The following is a 12,966-nucleotide window of genomic DNA, read 5'->3' on the forward strand; positions in this document are numbered from 1 at the left end:
TGTTAATGCTCACTTTGTGGAAGGAAAGTAACTGACCTGGGGCAAAGGGACAAGTCTACAGCAATGGGCAGGCTATAGTCAGCCAGCTGGCTTCTCAGAGCAGTCATCTTTTTCTAATAAGGGGTGGAGGGGTGGGAAATATTCTTAACAGCAGCAGCGTTCTGAAACTTGCATCCAAGGTGGAATTCCAGCTACCCCCAGGAAAGGTTGAGTCAGTGAAAGGCAGGCTGCCGCTAACAGTACGTTACAAAACAAATGATCTGAAGATGTAAAAATGAAACCGTTGTCACATTAAACAATAACATAGGCTTACGCTAAAAAGTTCAGACCTATCCATTTCGGAAAGCTTATGCTGAGGTATTGATTTCATACAGTTTTTACTGTAATTGAAATTACCTTAAGAGGTACTCTGCATGTGTTGTAACATAAAGGCACTTGTGTTTAAAATTTTAAGCACAAGAAAACCAACAGTAGCCCTGAACGATTTGGATATGTGTATTTAAGAACACAATATTGTCTGATTTGCTACACTGGCACAGGCTGGTCTGATTAACAGGCAGAGCTACAACCCATATCCCCCCAAAACACTTATGCCCATAAACCCACAACTCAAATAAATACTCAACAGTCTTTCCAACCTGGCTCTGAAATGGACAGTGTCCTTCAGAAATAGAGACCTCAGTGCAGGAAGGGAAGTGGCATTTGGAAGACTGTCCCTCTTCATTTTGATGGCACGGGGCCCTCTCCCAAGTCTCCAAACTCAGGACTGGAAGGGAACCGAGGGCTTGTGGATATCCAGCCCCATAAAGGCACTGTCCCCTGAGTAATAAGGCGGCAGCTAGAAATCACTGCCACCTGCAGTAATCCCCTCCGACAGCTTCCTCCGTTCATCCAGAGGCTGTGACTCACACAGCAGGACCGGCTTTTCTCACATGACTACCCCGTGTGGCTGAAATTACATAGCTGTCCTCTCCATGGTCCCACCACTTGTTACCACATCATGATTCAAGGCTTTCTCTTCATTAAAAAATAAAATAAAAATCAGGTTTCATTTTAAGTCCACAGAACCGTCCAAAAGGGTCACTACTTCTTAAGGAACACTTCTCAGTGTAAACCCCTAGAATGTGGTTTAAAAGAATGACCTCAGCCTCATGAACAGATGACCCCTAAAGTTATCTTTAAAAGACAAAACAAAGAAGCCCTTAAAAATATATAAGGTCTCTCCTCCCTCATTTTTGGTGTAAAAGCTTAAAGGCGTCATACATCAGTTTTTGGTAGTCACCAAGTGGCTGGTCAACAGGCAAGACTTGGTTTGGAACCTGCTTTTCTAAGTCACTAAAGCCCTCCGTAGGAGCCGAGTCACGTAAACATGGCCACCACAGCTGCACACATGAAGCCACCTCCAGGAAAGGCCTGGACTCCAGGAGAATACGCCTTAAAAAATCCGCTGAAGGGCCAGCTGCACTCTGCAGGCTCAGCAGGTCACCAAGCCAGCTTATGAACTCGCAGCAGCATCTTCTCATCAGTCTAGTCAGTTCCTCATATCCCTCTGGGCTTCTGTTAGTTTCTGGATTAGGTAACGCTTGTCACGACTTTCCTAAGAAAAAGAAATCGGTTCAAGAGTACATTCAATATACTTGGAAACAAATATCATGGTTTCAACCTACTAAATTACCTATCAGACACGAGGCCAAGGATGCTAAACATTGGACGATTGTAATGGCTTCCGGACTAGTCTGTCTCTTTCACTCTTGCCCCACCACAGCCCCTTGTCCAAAGAATGGACAGTGACCTTTAAAAAATGCCCATCAGACTTCTACTTCACACCCTCCAGTGGCTTCCTATCACAATCAGAATTCCACCTAAGCTTCCGACCAGAGCCATCAGGCTATGCTGTGACCCAGCTGCAAATCCGCCTCATCTTGCCTCTCCAGCCCCACCACCCTCCCTCCCTGCCCCCAGTAGTACCCAGCTCACTTCTGCACCGTGGCCTCTGCCTGTTCCTCTCATCCCTGAGACCTCCCACAATCAGCTCCTTCTCCTCATTCAAGTCTGAACTACAAGGTCATTCACCTCCTCAAAGAGGCCTTCAGTGGCCACCATCTACAGCAGCAAATGGCCCACTTGTCACTTTGCCTTGTTCGTATTTTCTTCTCAGCAGTTACTGCTATCAAAATTTTTTTCTTTAACTACTTAGCAATCTTTTCTTCTTCACCACTGTATACCAGCACAGTATGAGGCACAGGTAGTGCTTAATATATATGCTGACGGAATGAATGAGTCAGTGAATGAATGAAGTTGGTGGAGGCCTGGCTTGAAGGCAGAGTTTTGGGGGAGTAGTGGTGAGGGAGGGACAGTAGCATTCCTGAGAAAAGGGCTATTTTCCACTAGATGTCCTGGGGAAATGTCCCCAGCCATGACCCCCTGGGCCTGGCTTGCTTCCTTACCAGGGACAGCTGCTCTCGGAGCTGGACGACCACCCGCTTATGTGCTCCGGCCAGGGCAATGAAATAAAACATAACGAGGCTGCAACACAAGGTGAAGTGGTCACTAGGGTGTCTGTACCATTTGAAGGCCACTTAGAACAACAACTTGACAGGTTTCGCCTGCAACAGGTTTACTCATTAGAAAAAGAAAAGACAACCCACACCTCTTCCAAATGGCACCGAAACAGTCAGAGGGGTGAATGATCACTGTGGAATCCCTCTGGCCTCAGTTTTTTCATCTGTAAAATGGGGATAATACAGTAAAACCCAGTGATATCAAGCCCAAGATAATACAATTTTGAATAAAAGCAATTGGCAACTGGCTCCTGTTTTCTGTGCAGCCCTAAATCTCAAATGGGGGGAGGGGGAAGGGGGTGGTCATTGAAGTTATTATCTTTGGGGAGTAGGGCAAGTGAAGTGGAGGAAAACAGCAGGCAAGCTCATTACGTGAAGGGAAGGTGGTTTCCTGTCCATTCTCCCCAGATACTGCTGAGGAAATGAGGACCACTGGAATCACAGTTGTGATCGATACTCTCCTGGAAGTCCCCACGGCCAAGGACAGGAAAGGTCCCCAAAGATACTGAAGCCAGATCAGGTAACCACCACCAGATGGTGCCAGCCAAACCACAGCTGGGGTGAACGAACTAGGATGGAGTAGCTCCATACCAGGATCCTCGGATGCAGGCTGGCTGGCTGCCCAGCTCCCCAGGTCATTTTATTCATCTCATCAAAGGGATCCTGCCTTTCACAAATGAATGTTTGGGCCCACTTCTTGCATTGTGGTGGGGTTTTACTGTTACAATGTCTACATTACAGGGTAATTGTGATGCTTTTATGAGTTAATACATGTAAGCTACAATCAATTCCAGTTATTTGTAGCAGTCTCTAGAGTCTCCAGGAACACTGAATTAGTGAATTTTGGACCGATGCCCTTAGAGCAGTGGTTCTCAATCTTTCTAATGCCGTGACCCTTTTAATACAGTTCCTCATGTTGTGGTGACCCCCAACCATAAAATTATTTTCGTTGCTACTTCATAACTGTAATTTTGCTACTGTTATGAGTCATAATGTAAATATCTGGTCTTAGGTGACCCTGCTAGCGGTTCTCAACCTGTGGGTCACAACCCACAGGTTGAGAACCGCTGCTGTAGAGCCTAAGACAGCCTTGGGCAAACTACGGCCCGCGGGCCGGATCCGGCTGTTCTATCCGGTTCTCTTGCTCTCCCCTCCGCTCCTTTACTTTGAATTTATATTAGTTCACACAAACACTCCATCCATGCTTTTGTTCCGGCCCTCCGGTCCAGTTTAAGAACCCATTGTGGCCCTCGAGTCAAAAAGTTTGCCCACCCCTGGCCTAAGACCATCGGAAAACACAGATATTTACATTATGATTCATTAACAGTAGCAAAATTATAGTTATGAAGTAGCAACGAAAATAATATTATGGTTGGGGGTCACCACAACATGAGGAACTGTATTAAAGGGTCGCGGCATTAGAAAGGTTGAGAACCACTGCCTTAGAGGAACTACAGGCTTAGGTTCTGATGGTCACAAGATTTTTCTCAACTGATCAATACTTTGTCTTGCCCTAGCTGGTTTGGCTCAGTGGATAGAGCGTTGGCCTGCGGACTGAAGGGTCCCAGATTTAATTCCGGCCAAGGACACATGCCCGGGTTGTGGGCTTGATCCCCAGTAGGGGGCGTGCAGGAGGCAGCCAATCAATGATTCTCTCTTATCATTGATGTTTCTATCTCTCCCTCGCCCTTCCTCTCTGAAATCAATAAAGAAATACATTAAAAACAAACCACTTTGTCTTATGTTTCTTGTTTGTTGAGAAAAGTTATCCATACATAACCTTGTTTCTGTTTAAAGACATTTAATATTCATTAGCATTGAACTTACAGCCAACGGCACTGTAACTCACGACTTAAAGAAGCTTATCTAATATACGGATTGTCTCTACAAAGCACATCACAGCCTTCTTGCACTTAGGTACACTAGACGGCACTTCAGCATTACACTTGGGGCCTTCAAACAGTGAAATCACCAACCAAAAGCATAAAATGCAAGAAACCCAGCACTAACGAGATTGCAGAAAGGGCACTTGCTTATGGTGTGAGAACTGGAATCAGACGGCAGTGTACTTAAGGCCTTGTTTCACCTCAGCTGGGAAGGTGCATGCGATGGTCTGAATATTTGTGTCCCCCCTAAATTTACATGTTGGAATCCTAATGCCCAATGTGACAGTGTCAGAAGGTGGGGCCTTTGGGAGGTGATTATGTCATGAGGGTGGAGCCTCAATATTTGGATTAGTGCCCTGATAAAAGGGACTAGAGAGCCCCTTGGCCCCTTCTGTCCTGTGAGGACACAGAGAGAAGTCTGTAAGCTGGAAGCGGGTCCTCATGCAGCCATCTGGCACCCTGATTTGGGGCTCCCAGGCTCCAGAATTGTGAGAAATTCCTGTTGTTTATAAGCCACCTAGTCTGTGTGCCATTTTATTATAGCAGCTTGAACAAACTAAGACAGTGCACGGCAAGAGACTCAAATGACCATGAAAACTGCTGCGAATACTGATTTTGAGATTTCAAAAATCTTCTAGTGAGTGGACACATTGACATCATAGGAATAAAACACAGACTCCGTGAATAATGAGGACCCACTGTAATTAGAACAATGTGTAGCACGTAGTAAGCCCTCAACACACATCTGGGATTAGAATTACGTTAACACTCAATATGAATCACTGTGTAGCAAAGACCCTCGTCACCCTTGTACATAACACCTGTCATTTACTGCTCCTTTAACGGCCAGGTCCTCTGCTAAGAATTTTTTTTTTTTTTTTAATATGGAACGCTTTGCGAATTTCTGTCATTTTTGCTCAGGGGCCATGCTAATCTTCTCTGTTTCGTTCCAATCTTAGTATATGTGCCGCAGAAGCGAGCACTCTGCTAAGCACTTTACATGTGTTACCACATCTCCTTCTTCTCACAACCTTATCAGGTATGTGCCATTCTTATCCCCATGTTCCAGGTGAGGAAACGGAGGCTCAAAGGATATATATGTGATGACCCAAGGCCACACGGCTTATAACTGGTAGAGCCAAGGTCCAAGTTTATGCTCTTGTCTCTGCTCAATAATCAGCTTCTTTTTTGAAAAGCAGTGATTTTGTGAATAATCAGTAATAATAATAGCAATGTTTATTAGGTTTTTATAAGTCAGGCATTGGGTTAAGTGCCTCATGTGTAGGATCTTACTGAACTTGCTCAACGATCCTCTAAAAGAATTACTATTATTATGCCCATTTTAGAGATGGGAAAGTGAGGCTCAGTAACATCTAAAGTGTAGCAGGTGAGTTCCCATTTCCCCGTGGAGAGAAGCCCACGTGCTTCCCTGGGAGTGACTCACAGGGGTCCAGGTGGTTCCCACTCACCAGATGATCATGAAGAAAGGCACTGCAAAGGCTTCCGACGTGACGCCGTGGACCAGGGACTGGAGCGAGCTGGGAAAGGTGCTCACCGTCTTGGGGACCACCTCCCAGGTGGTGTTGGAGTTGGTGAACGGCCCACAGGCTTTCGAGGAAGGGATGCTGCAGACACAGACCATGGAGCTCAGGTGAGGGGTGCTCCCAGGCTGAGTGTTCCTCCTTTACACACCTACCGGGCTTTGTTAACAGTAACCTTCGAGCAACTGCCTGACCTCATGGCCTTCTGGAATATTCTGGTCAAAAATGCATCAAATCACTAGACCTGACTTCCAATTTACAGGAAATTCAGGACAGAACAAGTTAAATGACACCATGAGAAAATAATCAGACAAATGCACAACGTGGGGATTCCATTCTCCAGGCTCTTATTTAGAGGTGAGGAAACTGGCCTGGACTCTTCAAAAAAGCAAAAGTTAAGAGAGACATACCCGAGAGCAATGGGTAAAGCTTGAAAGATCCTCATCCTATATAATGAAAGGGTAATACGCAAATTGACCGAATGGCAGAATGACCAGAACACCCGCAGCCCCTCACCCGAGCCGGCCCGCCCCCGATGGCCCTCACTGGGCAGGCCAGCTGGACCCCTCCAGTGCATGAATTTGTGCATCAGGCCTCTAGTTCTAAAATAAAGCTATGAAAGGCTATTTGGGGACAATTGGAGAAATTTGAAAATGGCAGGACTGTGATGTTAGTATTAATTTTCTTAGGTGTGACAATGTTATTGTGGATGCACAGGAAGGAGAATGGCCTTATTTTTAGGAGCTGCATCCTCATGTATTTAGGGATAAACTCATGGTGCCTACAACTTAATTTCAAATGGTTTATCACACACACAAAAAGGTACGCATAGAGAGAGAGGAAACAACTGTATCAAAATGTCAATAATTGGGGCATCCAGTTGAAGGGTATATGAGTTTTCATTGTGGCTATTTCTTCAACTTTTCCATAGGTTTGAAATTGTTCAAAGTACAAAGTAGGGAAAAAGCAAAACTATGATGGAAAAAAATTAAGCTCTGGCAAAGAACTGCCCACATTCACATCAAAAAGTTCTGTGTAGAAAGTTTTCCATTGCAGCCCTATTTTTACGGGTTCTTAGGAACTTAGGTTCCTGAAAACAACCTAAGTCTTGTCTAAGGAAATGGATTAACAATTTATTTTTTTAAATATTTTTTAATTGATTTCAGAGAGGAAGGGAGAGGGAGAGAGAGAGAGAAACATCAATGATGAGAGAGAATCATTGACCGGCAATCTCCTGCACAGCCTCCCCTGGGGATCGAGCCCACAACCTGAGCATGTGCCCTTGACCAGAATCGAACCTGGAAACTTTCAGTCCACAGGCTGATGCTCTATCCACTGAGCCAAACTGGCTAGGGCTATTATTTTTTAAATTTATTGATTGATTAGAGCAGGGCTCCTCAAACTTTTTAAACAGGGGGCCAGTTCACTGTCCCTCAGACCGTTGGAGGGCCGGACTATAGTTTAAAAAAAAAAACTATGAACAAATTCCTATGCGGGCCGGGACGAGTTGGCTGCTAAGCAGGACAGGCAGCGGCACCTGGCGGGCCGGATAAATGTCCTCGGTGGGCTGCATGTGGCCCGCGGGCCATAGTTTGAGGACCCCTGGATTAGAGAGATAGAGGAAGGGAGAAATAAATATACATATAAATTTATATAGTTATATATATATTTATATATGAATATATAAATATGGATTATGTGCCATGTCAATATATGTATTATATTTTAAAAATCAAATCTAAAAATATTTTAAAAGAATGAGAATTTTATATGTACTGGCATGGACAATGGCACAATATAAAATTAAGGGGGAAAAATAAGCTGCCAAACAGGATTATAGCATTATTCCATAGGTAATATTTTAAAAGAAATATATTGTTTATGAATTCCTATAAGTATTCACAAAATGTTAACAGTGGTTAAGAGTGGGATTATGAGGTGAAGACAAAGAGTAATTTTTCCTCTTTAATTTACACCCTTCTGTACTATTTGAAAATTTTATGTATAATATATATTACTATAACAATAAAACAATAAAATATATATTCAAGTTAGTTAAAAAATGAAGTATGAGAGACAGATTCCAAATGGAAAGATTTTAACTTAAAGATAAAGAAATTAAATTCTATGAGAGTGTAAGTCAGCAAACTAGAGCCCATGGACCAAATCTGGCCCCCCACCTGTTTTTTATAAGTAAAGTTTTATTGGAACACAGTCATGTTCATTAGTTTATATATTGTCTATGGCTGCTTATGGACACCATATGGCCCTCAGAGCCTAAATTATTTACTCTCTTACCTTTACAGAAAAAGTTTGCTGGCCTCTGGTATAAGTGATTACACACTGAGGGAGTGGCATGACTGGGTCTTGAAACCTCAACTTCTGCTCCTTAGTCCTGAGCTGAGCATCTCTGCTCTTTCCAAATTCTAAGCCAGACTCTATATTCATATGTCATATGTTAAATGTCTTTATATCCCTAGCATCTAGCACAGTGCTAGGCACATAGAAGGTGTTAAATAAATGTTTGCTAAGTGCAAACCCTCAAATGAAGAGGCAGGAATATGGGTGACTTCCTGCTTCTTTTTATAATCATACACAATCCAAATGGGGACTAGAAGAGAAGTCTCAGGAAAAGGGAGCTGGATAGAACAGACCCCCAACTGGCACTCTCAAAAGTAATGGCCACCCAGCAAGCCCAAGTTCTGGAAGTGGACCCAGACAATCCAGCCACCAGAGGGAGCTTCCAAAGCAAGGACAGGCCAGCTACACCAGGAGCAACTTCCTGACCAGAGCTCTGCGGGTGGCGCCCTGTGAGCAATCCATGGAAAACGCTGGGGACCCTTTAACAAAGGGGGTCATGTCAGCAAGCAGGGAAATGTTTTAGAAAACCAAGCGGTACTCACTGTGCCATGCTGATTGTCAGCGGTATTACTGCCAAGCACAGGCCGATCAACAACACCAGCAGGAAGAAGAAATTAGAATTGGATGCTCTGAACTGCCTTGGGGAGGGTCTGCAGGTATGAAGAAGGCTCATCTAAGGAGAGAGAAAAAAAGAGAGGAAACATTAAGAGTACAGCTTCCTTGAGGATAAATGAGCAAGGTCAAACATTGCAGTGGAAATGTAAATTGGTCTAATCTTTCTACAGGGCAGTTAGCAATCTAGATCAAAATGAAAAATGTTTGCCCTAACCGGTGTGGCTCAGTGGATAGAGCGTTGGCCTGCGGACTCAAGGGTCCCGGGTTCGATTCCAGTCAAGGGCATGTACCTTGGTTGCGGGCACATACCCGGTGGGGAGTGTTCAGGAGGCAGGTGATCGATGTTTCTAACTCTCTATCCCTCTCCCTTCCTCTCTGTAAAAAATCAATAAAATATATTTTAAAAAAATGAAAAATGTTTAATCCAGACTCCAACATTGGGCCAAAATACATGTATGTGGATGTTTACTGCTATAGTTGTTGTTATCAAGGAATAACTAAACTGGAACAACCAAAATAGCTATCAAGGGGGTGGGGGTAGTCCTTAAAGGTTAAAAAGTTACACCTAGCCCTAGCTGGTGTGGCTCAGTTGATAGAGCATCGGCCTGTGGACTGAAGGGTCTCAGGTTCGATTCCAGTCAAGAGCATATGCCCTGGTTGCGGGCTCATTCCCCAGTACGGAACGTGCAGGAGGCAGCTGATCAATGATTCCCTCTCCTCATTGATGTTTCTATCTCTCTCCCCTCTCCCTTCCTCTCTGAAATCAAGAAAAATGTTTTATTTTTTTTTAAAGTTACACCCACACAACAGAATACCATGTAGCCCCTAGAAAGGAGGAGAAAGTGAGCTTTACATCCTATGTGGTGCTGTGAAATGAAAAGGGTAGCTTTCAGCACTCTGTCCTGTATGACCTTATTTAAGTTTTGTCTTTTTTAAGTATTCTTTACTAGAGGCCCAGTGCATGAAATTCGTGCATGGGGTGGGGAGGGCGGTCCTTCAGCCTGGCCTGCACCCTCTCGCAATCTGGGACCCCTCGGGGGATGTCCCTGAGGAATGGGCCTAAACCGGCAGTTAGGGATTGAGCCTAAACCAGTAGTTGGACACCCCTCTCGCAATCCGGGACTGCTGGCTCCTAACGGCTTGCCTTCCTGCCTGCCTGATCACCCCAAACCCCTCGCCTGCCTGCCTGATTGCCCTAACCACTCTGCTGCCTGCCTGACCACCCCTAACCACTCATCTGCCTGCTTGATTGCCCCTAACCACTCTGCCTGCCTGCCTGATCGCCCCTAACCACCTCTGCCTCTGCCCCACCACCATGGCTTTGTCAGGGAGGACGTCTGGAATGACATCTGGAAGGTTGTTCGGCTGTCCGATTTAATTAGCATATTATACTTTTATTATTACAGATAGGGGTTTAAATATGTATTAAATGGATCTACAGCCCTGGCCAGGTAGCTCAGTTGGTGAGAATGTTGTCAGATTTGATCCCCAGTCAGGGCACATAAAGAACCAACCAATGAATCCATAAATAAGTGGAACAACAAATCTCTCTCTCTCCCTCTCTTTTACCAATAAATAAAATAAATTGATCTACAATACTCTATAAAAAATAGATATTTTATTTGAATTCTTATAAGCATATTTACTTTTCCTATATTTTATTTATTTACTTTTAATCTGCACATGAGATATTTTTTCCCATTGATTTTTTAAAGAGAGTGGAAGGAAGGGTGAGGGGGGCGGAGAAAGAGAGAGAGAGAGAAACATCAATGTGAGAGCAACAGATCGATTGATTGCCTCCCACTTGCACCCCCAATGGAGCAGGGAATTTGGTCTGCAGGCCAACGCTGTAACCCGAGCCAAACTGGCCAGGGCAATTTTTCCTATATTTTAAAATAAGTATTTCCATTGAGGGAAAAAAGACTTGAAAGAAATATCAAATGGGGAGGGGGAAAGAGGTATAATAACAGGCATAGTATTTCTCCATAATATTTTTAAATGCTATTATTGGGAGTAGGCACCGAGCTCTTCTCATTTCAGCAGCAGCCAGAACATCTTGTGAGCAGAGGACACTGAGTTCCAACGACACTTGGTGCCTGTCTGGGGGCAGCCGGTCAGTCAGGCCTGGAGTGAGTGTCAGAACTTAGCCCAGTGCCCCTGACCCAGACCATCCCACGCTGTCTTTACTGTGCGGCAGGCTGGGAAATCACTGGCCAACCAATATTTTCGGGAAAGGGAAGAAGTTCCTATGAGCTTTTTCTTCTCTATTTCTTCTTTGGCGACTTCAGCCAAATGAAGTTTCCAAATGAAAGCATCAGAACATTCTTCAAAGGCCAAAACATCCAGGTAGAAAGTTTGGCCCAATTCAAGGTCCTGCTCACCAGGTTAAGTGCCTCTGGAGTGAGATAAATCCAGATTCAAATCTGAGGAGTCACTTATAAGCTTGTGTGACCTTGGACCAGTTACTTAACCTCTCTGAACTTCAGCTTCCTAAGTGTTCAGCAGAGTAGGGGCACATGGCATTACAATCATCTGCTATTATTATTAATACTATTATTATTTCCATTTCTGGATCCTCAGGCCTTGGTATTAGAGGTAAGAGATGAATGTTGGGCTTGTTAACAAAGGATACCTCTGGAAGAAGGGATGAAAGTTACTGTATACATATCTCTACTGTTTAAATGTTTAATATTGAGCATACACTGCCTCTATAACAAAGAAAAAGAAGTTTGGTTAATAAGCCCAGGTAGGCTAGTCATCTGCAGGCCACTTCACCCATTAAGCACTTATTTCAGACACAGTGCCTAGGGCAGCCGTGGGCAAACTACGGCCCGTGGGATCCGGCCCGTTCGGCTGTTCTATCCGGCCGCAGAGCCGAAAGAGCGGAGGGTTCTCTTGCTCTCCCCTCCGCTCCTTCACCAGCAGCAGTGTTAACATGGCAACGTCGGGAAACACGGCCGCAGCTCCTTCTTCTGAGTGGGCGGATTTATATCCGCCCATTCAGTAGAAGGAACAACCTCTCAATCTTCCGGAGGCTCCTTGTAATGCCCGCGGACGCGTCCCCCCGACATCACCCTGGGAATGCGTAGACACATTATCCTGGTGATGTAGGGAGACATGCCCCTGGAGAGCACAGTATCAGAGCATTAGCTAAAAAGGAGACCAACAACACTGTTCCCACTGAAGTTGATGCTTTAAAGACCAAAAACCTTTCAACCCAGTCTACATTGCCATCTACATCTACGTCCCGGGCATAATTTGGAAGTTTCACTAAAGAAAATGTTTAATTTACTGTTTACACATTTTGTTCTTTTCTATTTGTTTTAGTTTTAAATTATTTTATTATATTTAAGTTTAATTTGAAAGGCTTTTGTACCTTTCCTTTGTTAGGCAATTTTATTTTGCCTTTGCCATCTTCAATATAAGGTATGTTATTGTGCTATGATTCCTCCATTTTTTGAAGTTTCAAATTATAATAATTAGTGTTTACATTCTTCTTGTTAAAATGTTTGAAATGAATAAAACTATTGAAATAAAAATAAAAAAAGACCGTACCCTTTTATGTAATGATGTTTACTTTGAATTTATATTAGTTCACACAAACACTCCATCCATGCTTTTGTTCCGGCCCTCCGGTCCAGTTTAAGAATCCATTGTGGCCCTCGAGTCAAAAAGTTTGCCCACCCCTGGCCTAGGGCCTGCCAGCTATTTGAGAACCTACACAAATAATTGAGACCTGAACACAAATTCACGGGCTCCAAAATCCAAAAAGAAAATTACAAAATTTAAATTAATAATCACTGCATTAAACATTACCAAAATGTCCCACTGTCAACTGGTCAATAATTATAACTCAACTCTTAGACAGTTACATATAAAAATGACATTTAAATTATAGGAGCAAAACAACACTTAACAGAACTCTCAACATTATAAAATGTGAAAATCTTTTTTCCAGAATAGAAGTATATATTAAATAAGGGATGTAATTCTGACAGAATG

At 43.7% G+C, this 12,966-nt stretch overlaps 1 protein-coding gene across 2 annotated transcripts in view; it reads right to left on the reverse strand.

The window, feature by feature from the left end:
• Nucleotides 1-1,531: 1,531 nt before the first annotated feature.
• TMC7 (transmembrane channel like 7) overlaps nt 1,532-12,966 on the reverse strand; it is a gene marked incomplete at both ends in the record, with an annotated part of 52,835 nt that continues 41,400 nt past the window's right edge. The window contains 4 exons of one of the 2 annotated variants that reach the window (XM_080678743.1): nt 1,532-1,597; nt 2,448-2,526; nt 5,917-6,072; nt 8,892-9,022. In XM_080678743.1, the coding sequence (XP_080534869.1) occupies nt 1,532-1,597; nt 2,448-2,526; nt 5,917-6,072; nt 8,892-9,022 (432 nt within the window). The remainder of the gene's footprint in view (nt 1,598-2,447; nt 2,527-5,916; nt 6,073-8,891; nt 9,023-12,966) is intronic. The other variant, XM_080678744.1, reaches the window with a different exon arrangement.

This window comes from Plecotus auritus (genome assembly GCF_963455305.1).
Source record: "Plecotus auritus genome assembly, chromosome: 7".
Taxonomy (NCBI): domain Eukaryota; kingdom Metazoa; phylum Chordata; class Mammalia; order Chiroptera; family Vespertilionidae; genus Plecotus; species Plecotus auritus.